Source organism: Gorilla gorilla, chromosome 22 (assembly GCF_029281585.2).
Source record: "Gorilla gorilla gorilla isolate KB3781 chromosome 22, NHGRI_mGorGor1-v2.1_pri, whole genome shotgun sequence".
NCBI lineage: Eukaryota > Metazoa > Chordata > Mammalia > Primates > Hominidae > Gorilla > Gorilla gorilla.
In genome coordinates this window covers 43742062-43753995 of record NC_073246.2, presented here as the reverse complement: position 1 = coordinate 43753995, position 11934 = coordinate 43742062, and the positions used below count along the sequence as shown (strand labels likewise).

The 11934-nt window shown below is 50.0% G+C and overlaps 1 protein-coding gene across 9 annotated transcripts in view; it reads left to right on the top strand.

The window, feature by feature from the left end:
* Window positions 1-11934, top strand: part of PRDM15 (PR/SET domain 15) — a 78976-nt gene that overhangs the window by 7968 nt on the left and 59074 nt on the right. For all 9 annotated transcript variants that reach the window (XM_055373629.1, XM_063702728.1, XM_055373633.2 and 6 more), the window contains exon 2: window positions 11646-11691. In XM_055373629.1, coding sequence (XP_055229604.1) covers window positions 11646-11691 — 46 coding nt within the window. The remainder of the gene's footprint in view (window positions 1-11645; window positions 11692-11934) is intronic.

Sequence of the window (11934 nt, the reverse complement as noted above, 5' to 3'; positions counted from 1 at the left end):
GGTGTCCGACACTGAGCCACTGAGCCCTGCGAGTGCAGGCCTGAGATGCAATTCTGCCCTACCTCCTGGTGGGCTCACTCCAGTAGGGGAGGAAGGATATGGGCCCAGACAGGGACAGCCTGTGGCTTTAACAGTGGCAGCTGCTGCTCAAGAGGGACAGTGACAGAGAGGGTGACCCCAGGCAGAGGCAGAGGTGGTGGTGCAGGAGGTTGGGGGGTGGGGGTGGGGGGAATGGAGGGCCAAAGAGAGTCCTCCAAACACTCCTGGGGCATGCAGAACCCCTGGATGAGGCTGGAAGAAAGCATTGTATTTAATGGGAAATAAGATGAGAAAGAAAGGGAGTTACTGCCGGCCTGTAGAACGCATGCCTTTTAACTGCTGGGCAGCAGGCAGTAAGGAGTGGTTGCTGTATTGTGCCATTTCACCACAGCCTTGGAAGCTGGGTGAAAAACCTCTGTCTACCCATCCGTATCTGTGTTTTATCTACATGTCTGTATCTGTGTTTTATCTGTATGTCTGTATCTGTGTTTTAACAGTACTTTATGAGACAGTAACAATGAACTGAAATTTGGAAGTTGTGCCAACTGAAAGGGACTTGGTGAGTACCAGGCCACCCCTCTTATTGTAAGGGAAGGAAACTGAGGCCCTTGGAGGGGCCATAACTCACTTGAGGTCTCTCTCATCTGGTAAACAGCAGAGGCAGACTCACACCCTGGGCCTGGTGTCTAGTCCTCTATCTTGTAGCAAAGCCAGGCCCTGCCCCTTTGCTGACCCCGGGAGTCTGCAGTGTGGACCATCCTTCTTGAGCACATTCATCAGTGTGTGCAAAAGGTGCTCTTTGCCCAAATAAATTCGGGCACCTGCTGGACAGAACACATCTCAGCAGAGATTTTTGCTGAAGGACTTTTCGGGGCCTCTGCCGTGCCAGTGTGTGTCGTGACTCCAGAGTGGGAATCTGCGGGGTGTCACAAACTGACTTAGTCAGAGTCCGTCTCCACCCACCCGCTAGCCCCCTGAAGCCCACCCACGGCATTTTTCAGGATGGTTCTGCAGCGTATATTTTTGAAAATACATTTGCTTTTTCCGTTAGTGGGTTTTCCCTGAGTGCTTTTAATATTGTCACGAGGCCATGTGCCCAGCGGGAAAGATGCTCCTCCTGCTTCAACAAAAACTCCCTGAGCCTCCAGACCAGGGCTGGCTTCTGAGCACTTGAGATGTGCCTGGTCCAAATTAAGAAGCTGAAAGGGTAAAATACACACTGGATTGCTAAGGCTTAGTATGAAAAACTTCCTTAATACTTTTTTTATATTGTATTTTTTCTGTGTTTATATTAATAGATGTTGACATAATATTTTGGGTGTACTGGATTAATAAAATGTTACTAAAATTACATATGTGAATCTGAGCAAGAATTTTTATGGCTTAAACCAAGATTGTTCTCAAGTTTATATGGAAAGGCAAAGGAACTAGAATAGAATGGCTGGAACAACGTTGCAAAAGAAGAATAAAGTGGGAGGAACCATTCTGCCCAGCTTTGAGACTTGATTAAAGCTGCAGTCATCAAGACTGCATTGACTGGGCTCCGCTGAGCGTGGTGCTCCTGGAGAGATCAGCAGACTAGAAGGGAGACCCAGGCATGGATGCACGTAAGTGTGGGCATCCGGCTTTGACAGAGGTGCAGAAGCCAGTCAGCAGTGCCGAGGCCATGGGGCGTTGTAGACAAAAAGGTGGACCTCAGCCTCAGCTTCTCAGCTTATACAAAAATTCATTCAGATTGGATAACAGATTTAAATGTAAGATGTATACTTATAAGACTTTTCTAGCTGGGCCTGGTGGCTCACGCCTGTAATCCCAGCACTTGGGAGGCCGAGGTGGATAAATGGCTTGAGCCTAGGAGTTCAAGACCAGCTTTGGCAACATGGAGAAACCCCGTCTCTACTAAAAATGCAAAATTAGCCAGGCGTGGTGGTGCATGCCTGTAATCCCAGCTACTCCAGAGGCTGAGGCAGGAGAATCACTTGAACCTGGGAGGCGGAGGTTGTGGTGAGCCGAGATCGCACCATTGGACCCCAGCCTGGGCAACAACAGTGAAACTCCATCACGTCTCAAAAAAAAAAAAATAGCCGGTGATGTGTGCCTGTAGTCTAACAACTCAGAAGGCTGAGGCAGGAAGATCGCTTGAGCCCTGGAGGTGGAGGTTGCAGTGAGCCGAGATCGCGCCACTGCACTCTAGCCTGGGCAACAGAGTGAGACTCCCTCTTAAAGACTTTTCTAAGAAACGTAGGAGAAAGTCTTTGGAACCTTGGGCTTGGCGAAGAGAGGTCTTAGATGTGATAATCACAAGCATAGTCTGTGAAAGGGAAGGTCCATCCATTTGACTTCAACAACATTAAAAACCATTGCTCTGCAGAAGTCTCTTAAACTGGGAGTGGGAGGAATGGAAAGACAAGCCCCAGACAGGGAGAAAATACTTGCAAACTACACGCGACAAAGCATCTATATATACAGATAAGGAACTCTCAAGCACAACCGTAAAATAACCCCGTCAGTCCAACTAGAAAATGGGCAAGAGGGCCAGGCGCAGTGGCTCATGCCTGGAATCCCAGCACTTTGGGAGGCCGAGGCGGGTGGATCATGAGGTGAGGAGTTCGAGACCAGCCTGGCCAACATGGTGAAACCCCATCACTACTAAAAATACAAAAATTAGCCAGGCATGGTGGTGGGCACCTGTACTCCCAGTTACTTAGAGGCTGAGGCAGGAGAATTGCTTGAACCTGGGAGGTGGAAGTTGCAGTGAGCTGAGACCATGCCACTGTACTCCAGCCTGGGCGACAGTGAGACTCCATCTCAAAAAAAAAAAAAAAAAAAAAAGAAAAAGGAAAATGGGCAAAAGATGCAAAGAGACCTTTTACTGAAGAGGATTTATTAATATTAATACATGTGGCCTACAAGCACGTGAAAAGATGTTCAGCGTCTTTAGCCACTAGGGAAATGCAAATTAAAACCACAAGGAGACACCACTTCACATCTGCCAGAATGACTAAAATAAAAAAATAGTGACCCACCAGATGCTGGTGAGGCCGCCGAGAAGCTGGATCTCTCCTGTGTCGCTGGCGGGAGGTGCAAAGTGCTGCAGCCTCTCTGGAAAACAGCCTGTCAGTTTATTCAAAAACGAAACATCCTCCTAACCGATGACCCAGTCATTGCACTCGTGGGCATTTACCTCAGAGAAATGACAACGTGTGTACAAAAAACCTGTACACGATTGCTCCTAACAGCTTTGTTTGTAACAGCCCCATGTGGGAAAAATTGCAGGTGTCCTTCCGTGAGTGAGTGAATTGCTAAACAAACGGTAATGCACTCGAATCATGGAATATTATTCAGCAATATAAAGGAATGAGCTTTTGATAGAGGCAACATCCTGGAGGGATCTCAAGGGCATTATTTCAGTTAGAAAAAGCCAATCTCAAAGGTCACAGGCTGTCTGATTTCATTTATATGACATTCTTTTTTTTTTTTTTTTTGAGACGGTGTTGCCCAGGCTGCAGTGGATCTCGTCTCACTGCAGCATCCACCTCCCAGGTTCAAGTGATTCTCCTGCCTCAGCCTCCCAAGTAGCTGGGATTACAGGCGCCCACCACCACACCTGGCTAATTTTTGTATTTTTAGTGGAGATGGGGTTTTGCCATGTTGGCCAGGCTGGTCTTGAACTCCTGACCTCAGGTGATTCACCTGCCTTGGCCTCCCAAACTGCTGGGATTACAAGCATGAGCCACTGTGCCAGCCTATGTGACCTTCTTGAAATGACAAAATTGTATAGATGGAGAACATTTTCTCCAGACATGTGTCTTTTAAAATCATGAAGCTTTCATTTCCTAATATTTCAAAACCAGTAGCTTTTTCTAAACCTCCTCAGCCTTTGCAGATCATATTAATAAATAATCCTCAAAACTGTTTTTCAAGCTGGGCACAACGGCTGTACTCCCAGCTATGCGGAGGCTGCAGCAGGAGGGTCGCTTGTGCCCAGGAGTTTGAGGCTGTAGTGCGCTATGTTCACGCCTGTGAAAAACCACTGCGCTCCAGCCTGGGCAACATAGTGAGACTCTGTCTCTTCAACATGTATGTTTCACCTGTTCTGCTGAAGTGTGTAGAGCCTCAGCTTGCTTTCCTTTCACTGCTTTCAGGACCCTTTGCACAAAACTTTTCCTGGGGGAACCAGGAAAATCTGCCCCCAGCCCTGGGGAAGATTGCGAACCGAGGAGGTCAGGGCTAGAGTAGAAAGGAGTTGCATCTTAACTCCTTTCAGTGTTAGGGAGTTTGACTACCGGCGCAGCAGAGGCCCCAGAGTGGCTGCCTTCTGCAGGGTCACTCTGTATGTGAGTAGAAAATCTGTGCAAAACTCAGATAGTCAGTGAGGTTTCTGGGCTTTCTGAGCTGAGGGTGTCGGGCATCTCCCCACATCTCAGAGCTCAGCACAGAAAGGAGTCCCTGCTCCCTTAGCCCTGCCTGGGGAGGTTACCCTCCCAGGCGAGCAGGTTGTGGTTGAACCCATCCACCCATCTGGTAACAACAGAAAGTTCGGATTCCTTGTTCTAGACCTTTCCCCGTTTGTACTGAGAAGGGAGTGAGTAGGGTCTCCCCAGGGAGTGGAGGTGTTTTGGCTTCTCCCCAGGAATCAAGATGCGGGTCAGGTGGTCCAGCCAGATCTGGGCTCTACCAGCCCTCTCTGGCTTCCCCTGTGCAGGCCCCGGTCGCACCCTCTGTTGTGTAGTGTGTGTGGAAGGGGAGAAGCGTTGTGCTCGTTCTGCTGCCCCAAATGAACAGCCCTTCAACACCAGCTGGCCATGTTAGGTGTCCCACGAATATCTGGACAAGAAATGGACTTCGTTTTGTTTGAGCTGATAAGATGGTCTTGTGGGTGCCAGGCTGCAGATTCCAAGAACAGCATTGTTGGCTTGCAAGATTTCTTCAGTAGCACAGGCTTGGTTTGAACTTTCTTTCAAGTACGTGAACCAGGAACCCCATAGACAGGCTTAGTGTCAAGTGGAGGGAAGGCAGCGGCCTGGCCAAAGCCAGACCAGGGTGGTCCCTGGAGGCCTCTAAGGAGAAAGACCCCAGGCCGGGGCCACCTGCTGTCATGGGCCGGGGATGGCAGAGGCCAAGCGCAGGTCATTGTGGTAGCATTGGAACCTTGCTAGGTGCTTTGTAAATATCGAAAACAATAATATAAAAGTTTAAAATCCCTTTTTATATGGAACATGTAAAATTTCTCCTCCAGATCTTAGTGCTAATCTAACTAAACTTCTGAACTTTCTTGGCGTAACTTGTGCAAATGAAACATTTGGAACTTTCCAACCACTCTTAATTATCTGGAGGTGAAGAAGGTGTCAGGTCAAAAGATTTATCAGGGCTCTCTTATACATAGGGTGCTACATACAAAATACATAAGAATTGAACAAAGGGAGTGAGTGGAAAAGTCACTTTTAAGCTTCTGTCTTTCATGGTTAAAGATCTAGTAGAGGCTGGGCGTGGGGTCTCATACCTGTAATGCAGAATGGGACGCTGAAGCGGGAGGATTGCTTGAGGCCAGGAGTTTGAGACCAGTCTGGCCAACATAGTGAGACCAAATCTCTACAAAAAATTAAAAAATTAGCTGGCCATGGTGGTGCGTGCCTGTAGTCCCAGCTACTTGAGAGGCTGAAGCTGGAGGATCCCAGGAGGTCACGAGTTTGAGGCTATAGTGAGCTGTGATGGGACCATTATACTCCAGCTTGGGTGACAGAGCAAGACCGTCTCAAAATAAAATGAAAGAAAATAAATCTAGTAGAAAAAACAGACCATGTGCATGACATTATGTGAAACTGAGATAGTGGTTTAGGAAGAGTCAACTTTTTGGGGGGATCACAGAGGATGTGAGAGTAATTGAAGGGAGAAAGGTGTCAGGGAGGGTGAGGTTAGGGCTCTGTCTTGAAAGACGGTGGAACCCCCGTGGTGGACTGAGGGGAAGTGGCTGTGCCTGGGGTGGACCTTGCGTCCACAGCCTGGGGTGTGTTGGGGGTGTACCAGGAAGTGGCCGATTCTCTTATGAGACGTCGGCCTGTCCCGTGTGCTGGTGCCGAGGAGGGTCCAAGTATATTCCACTGTGCAAGGCTGCCATAAGCCTTGCCCTCTTGGCCGTTGAAGTGTGGTGGGAGAGACATGAGATCAGTCACACACGGGCATGGCTACATGGGTGACGGTGCTGTGAAGGAAATCGCAGAGCGCTTTTAGAAAGCATGCCACGCTTTGGACAGGTGGATCAGGGAGACCCTCCCTGAAGAAGTGACGTTAAGCTAAGACTGAGGAGTGAGCAGGCATGGCAGAGAGGGCTGGGGAGCGAGGACTGAGCAGGGGAGTGGGGAGTGGGGACTGAGGAGTGAGCAGGCATGGCAGAGAGGGCTGGGGAGTGAGGAGTGAGCAGGGGAGTGGGGAGTGGGGACTTGCAGAGAGGGCGGGAGTGAGGAGTGAGCAGGGGAGTGGGGAGTGGGGACTTGCAGAGAGGGCTGGGGAGCGAGGACTGAGCAGGTGAGTGGGGAGTGGGGACTGAGGAGTGAGCAGGCATGGCAGAGAGGGCTGGGGAGTGAGGAGTGAGCTGGGGAGTGGGGAGTGGGGACTTGCAGAGAGGGCTGGGGAGCGAGGACTGAGCAGGTGAGTGGGGAGTGGGGACTGAGGAGTGAGCAGGCATGGCAGAGAGGGCTGGGGAGTGAGGAGTGAGCAGGGGAGTGGGGAGTGGGGACTTGCAGAGACGGCGGGAGTGAGGAGTGAGCAGGGGAGTGGGGAGTGGGGACTTGCAGAGAGGGCTGGGGAGCGAGGACTGAGCAGGGGAGTGGGGAGTGGGGACTGAGGAGTGAGCAGGCATGGCAGAGAGGGCTGGGGAGCGAGGACTGAGCAGGGGAGTGGGGAGTGGGAACTGAGGAGTGAGCGGGCATTGCAGAGAGGGCTGGGGAGAGGGCCAGCCTTGGGGGGCGAGCATGTGCAAAGGCTCAGAGGCAGGACCCAGCTTGGCGTTCCGGGAAGCCTGGCTGGAGAGGGTGGGGGTGGGGAGGTGAGGTGAGAAGGCTGCCGAGAAAGGCAGTGCCTGGTCATGTGCAGGAGTTTGGGTTTTGTTCCTGGGACAGTGGGAAGCCAATGAAGCTTCAGGCTGGCAAGCGATGTGATTGGGTTTATGTTCTAGAAGAACCGCTCTGCAGTGTGGAAAATGGGTTGGCGGCCCAGGCAGAGGAGGAAGAGTTATCTGGAGACCCTTTGCAGCCTTACAGGTGGGAGAAAGTGGGATGTGGCCAAGGGAGGTAGTAAGGGGGGCTGCAGGTAGTGGGTGATGGGCAGGTGTGAGAGGGAGGCGAGAGAGGTCACAGTGGTTCCAGGTCTCTCTGACAACTGCGTCCTAAGATGTAGGAGGTGGGGGCAGAGAGACTTTGTCAGGAGCGTCCAGATGTTTTTACTTTTGACATGTTGGTTTTTGGGTTGCCTGTTGCCTTCTGAATGAAGATGCAAATGATTTTCCTTTTATAGATTGTGTTTTTGGTGACAAGTCTAAAAACTGTGGCTTGCCCTAGAGCCCAAAGATTTTCTCTGTTTTTCTAAGTTCTATTATTATTTAATATTTTATGTTTTAAGACTGTGATCCATTTTGAGTTAATTTTCTAATAAGACATGAAGTTATAGTTCATTTTTTTGAATGAACTGTGGATGCCCAGTTGTTCCTGCACCAACTGCTGAAATGGTTGCCCTTCCTCGCTTGGATTTTAAAATCCAATCCGCTTTTGTCTTTGTAAAAAAATGCAGGCCAGGCGCGGTGGCTGACACCTGTAATCCCAGCACTTTGGGAGGCCGAGGTGGGCAGATCACCAGGTCAAGAGATCGAGGCCCTCCTGGCCAACATGGTGAAACCCCGTCGCTGCTAAAAATACAAAAATTAGCTGGGTGTGGTGGCACGTGCCTGTAATCCCAGCTACTCGGGAGGCTGAGGCAGGAGAATCGCTTGAACTTGGGAGGCGGAGGTTGCTGTGAGCTGAGATCGCGCCACTGCACTCCAGCCTGGGTGACAGAGCAAGACTCCATCTCAAAAAAAAAAAATGCTTTGGGCATGTTTGTTTAGGTCTATTTCTGGGTTGTCTGTTTTGTTCCATTGATCTCTGTCCACCTTCTCACCGGTATCAAAGTTTTTATGATGGTAGCTTGATAATTAAGTTTGAAGTCAGGTAGACTGAGTCTGTCACTTCAGCCTTCTTTTTCAAAGTTGTTTTTAACAGTTGTCTTCACTGAGCGTTCCGTGTAAGGAACCTGAAGTCACCCCCCATTTGCCTGAAGTCACGCCCCATTTCCCGTTTACCACCAGGTTAGATGCAGATGGTCCTGGTCTGAGCTTAATTGACATTTCTGATAAGTCTGGTTTCCTGATATTATTACTGTGGTCTTACTGTGATGGCAGGTGCGTTTAGTTAGTTTTTTGTAGTAGTAGTCATATAAATTTTAAAGAGATTTTCAGGCAAAGCAGTGGTTCTCAGACTTGAGCTGCATCCGAACCACGTGGAGGGCTTTGCAAGCAGAGTGCAGGGCCCTCTGCCAAGCCTGATTCATCAGGTCTGGGGGTGGGAGGCAAGGATGTGCATTTCTGAAATGTTCCCAAGCAGTGCTGGCACTGCTGGTTCCTGGTCCAGGGACCACATTTTGAAATCACTAATGTAAGGTAAGTCTTCCCAGGATTGGTGGTTGAGATAGGGGGACCTCACACTTTTTTTTTTTTTCTTTTTGAGATGGAGTCTCACTCGGTCGCCCAGGCTGGAGTGCAGGGGTGCGATCTCAGCTCACTGCAACCTCCACCTCCCGGGTTCAAGCGATTCTCCTGCCTCAGCCTCTCGAGTAGCTGGGATTACAGGCACGTGCCACCGCGCCTGGCTAGTTTTTGTATTTTTAGTAGAGATGGGGTTTCACCATGTCGGCCAGGCTGGTCTCGAACTCCTGACCTGAAGTGATCTGCCCGTCCTCATCTCTGAAAGTGCTGGGATTACAGACGTGAGCCACGCGCCTGCCCAGGATCTTGAACTTCTAGTTCTTTTTTCCTCTCCTTTTCCCTGAAACAGTACTTCCTGTGTGCCTTGTTCTGGGATGTCTTGTGTGCCTTAGAGGTCTGGAGACCACACTTCCCCTTCTATAAAGGCACTTTCTGAGTGTTAAAGGGAGTTTTGCCAAGACAGCAAAGACTTTGAAGATGCTCCATTTATCAGGCCTGATCTGCAGCCCAGGGTGGCTGTGGTCTCTGATCTTGGGCCCAGAGGAGCCGTTTTAGAGAGGCCTCGTTTTGGGGACCAGATGCTGCTAATCAGGACCCTTATTGCCAGGACTCGGACATTTACATAGAATCAGAGTGCAGCACAGGGGGCTAAAACCCTGCTCTCCAGCTTCTCTCACCCCTCTCTTCTGGGTTTCCTCTCCCAGCAGCTCCGCTCAGAGGGGACCTTTTTTGGGGGCACCTAGAAGGGGTGGGCAGTCTGTGAGAGGTGTAGGCCAGAGGCAAGGTCTGCCCCGGGGAGAGGCGGCCACACGAGGCCTCAGGGGATTCGTGCAGGCTCCCAAGTAAGCAAGGCCAGGATGACTTCCTTCCATCCTCCCACTCCGATTCCAATACCTTTGTTGGGACTCTGTGTTCTGCGGTGATCTGACCGCAGTGTGGGGCGCCTGTTAAGGTCTATCGTTCCCATTGCCCAAGCTCCTGACCGTGAGTCACGTGGGTTCCTGCAGGGGGCACGCAGGTCCTACACCTCCAGCAGCACAGCAGCAACTCATGAAAGCGTGCGCCCTCCCCACCCCACTCTGGGTTTTTTCTGCCGTTTGTCCTATTCATCTCCTGCTCACTGCCCAGCTGAGCCCCCATCCCAGACTGGTCCCTATTTGCGCCGAGGTGCCCATCCACAGGAACTGGGGCAGGCGAGGCCGAATGTGGCTATGAAACTGAGTCAGACTTGCTAGAGCCGCACGAGATACCTTTGAACGTGAATGTGTGTTCCCAGGAAAAGAAGATACAGTGCTGTTTTGGGAGAAAATTTCACCCCCCACCCTTGTTATTTTTGGCATTTTAAGGGTAAATTGGAACTCTCTTTCCTCTGCCTCACTTCCTTGTAGCTAACTCACTCTCCTAACTTGAAGTTTTCAACCCTGCGCTGCTCTCAGACACACATGTTCAGCGACTGTGAGTTTCCATATGAGTTTTGCATGGTCTGCTTTTCACCCTTCAAGCTGCTGGGGATGAGCGGGGTGGAGGGCGTGTGGAATCAGCATTCAAGAAGTGCCAGCATGCACACTTTCCTAAACCACCCAGCAACAGGCATCAGAGAAGCAGGTTGCAGGAAGGACATGCCGGTGGGCACAGTTGGGGATGGGGGTGGGCAGAGGAGGAATAATCATTTGGTGGCACATACTGTGTGTATCTCACTTTATGCTCCTCCCAAACTGCATGAGGTGTGTGTTTTTATTTCCATTTTACAGCCCAGGAATGTGAGGCCCCAGAATGAACAATGTCTAGATCCACCCTGTGAATATATGTGTGTGGGGGTGTCAGTTTATGCTCATCTACCCACTATGCAATTGTTTCCGGAGGTGAACCTCAAGGATGGATAGGGAATAGAATTATTGGATCTGATAACAGCTTATGTGGGAGCACGAGAGTCCTCCACAACGTCACGCATTGATTTAGTCCCCAGAGAAACAAGTGTTTATGGGGCACCAGGCATAGGTTAGGAGCTGAAGAAAAAATATTGCATTAGACATACCTGCCATTGAGGAATTCACGACGCAGTGAATGAGGGGAAAAAAAGTGACAACGGGCTTTTTAAAAATGGTGATATAGGTGGGCACGATGGCTTGTGGCATAATCCCAGCACTTTGGGAGGCTGAGGTAGGAGGATTGCTTGAGCCCAGCAGGTAGAGGCTGCAGTGAGCCTTGATCACACCACTGCACTCCAGCCTGGGTGACAGAGCAAGACCCTGTCACCAAAAAAAGGTGATATATTTGTTTTAAAAATGGAAATTGATGGCTAATATGAAAAGATGAAAGTCTGAGTTCATGAGGCCATCCAAATCCATTGCTTTTATTAAAAATAACATTATTTGAGGTGAGAAGATGTTTCAGGGGCCCCAGCCCCATCCCACAATAAGAGGAGACCCCACTGTGTGCTCTCTTTAGAACACCACGTAATGTCCCTGTACTGGCTGGAGGAGGCTTTTAGTAGGAATTGTCTTTAAACATTATTTTGGTAAGAGGCCAGGCACGGTGGCTCACACCTGTAATCCCAGCACTTTCAGAGGCCAAGGCAGGCGGATCACAAGGTCAAGAGATTGAGACCAGCCTGGCCAACATGGTGAAACCCCGTCTCTGCTAAAAATACAAAAATTAGCTGGGTGTGGTGGCTCACACCTGTAGTCCCAGCTACTCAGGAGGCTGAGGCAGGAGAATCACTTGAACCTGGGAGGCAGAGGTTGCAGTGAGCCAAGATCCTGCCACTGTACTCTATCTATCCTGGGCAACAGAGGGAGCTCAATTTCAAAAACAAAACAAAAGTATTTTGTTAAGAGCTTGTCGTTAATGAGGCTCTCTTGTGTCCTGACAGGTGTCAGAGATGGCTGAAGATGGGAGCGAAGAGATCATGTTTATCTGTAAGTGACCCAGGGACCTGTCCGAGGTCCGAGACCAGCCCTATGTCATAGAACACAGATGGGCGTGGCGCTTGCTGTCTGGGCAAAGCCACGTCTACATTTGGTTTTTATAATATAGAAAAGCTATATATTTAAAATTTCCCTATGAAACATTTATTTCATAAGCAGTACACTACAGGGGTATGGTTTTAATAGCATCACCTTTCTCAGAACTCCTGGCCGAGGGCACTTTGCAGGGGGTAG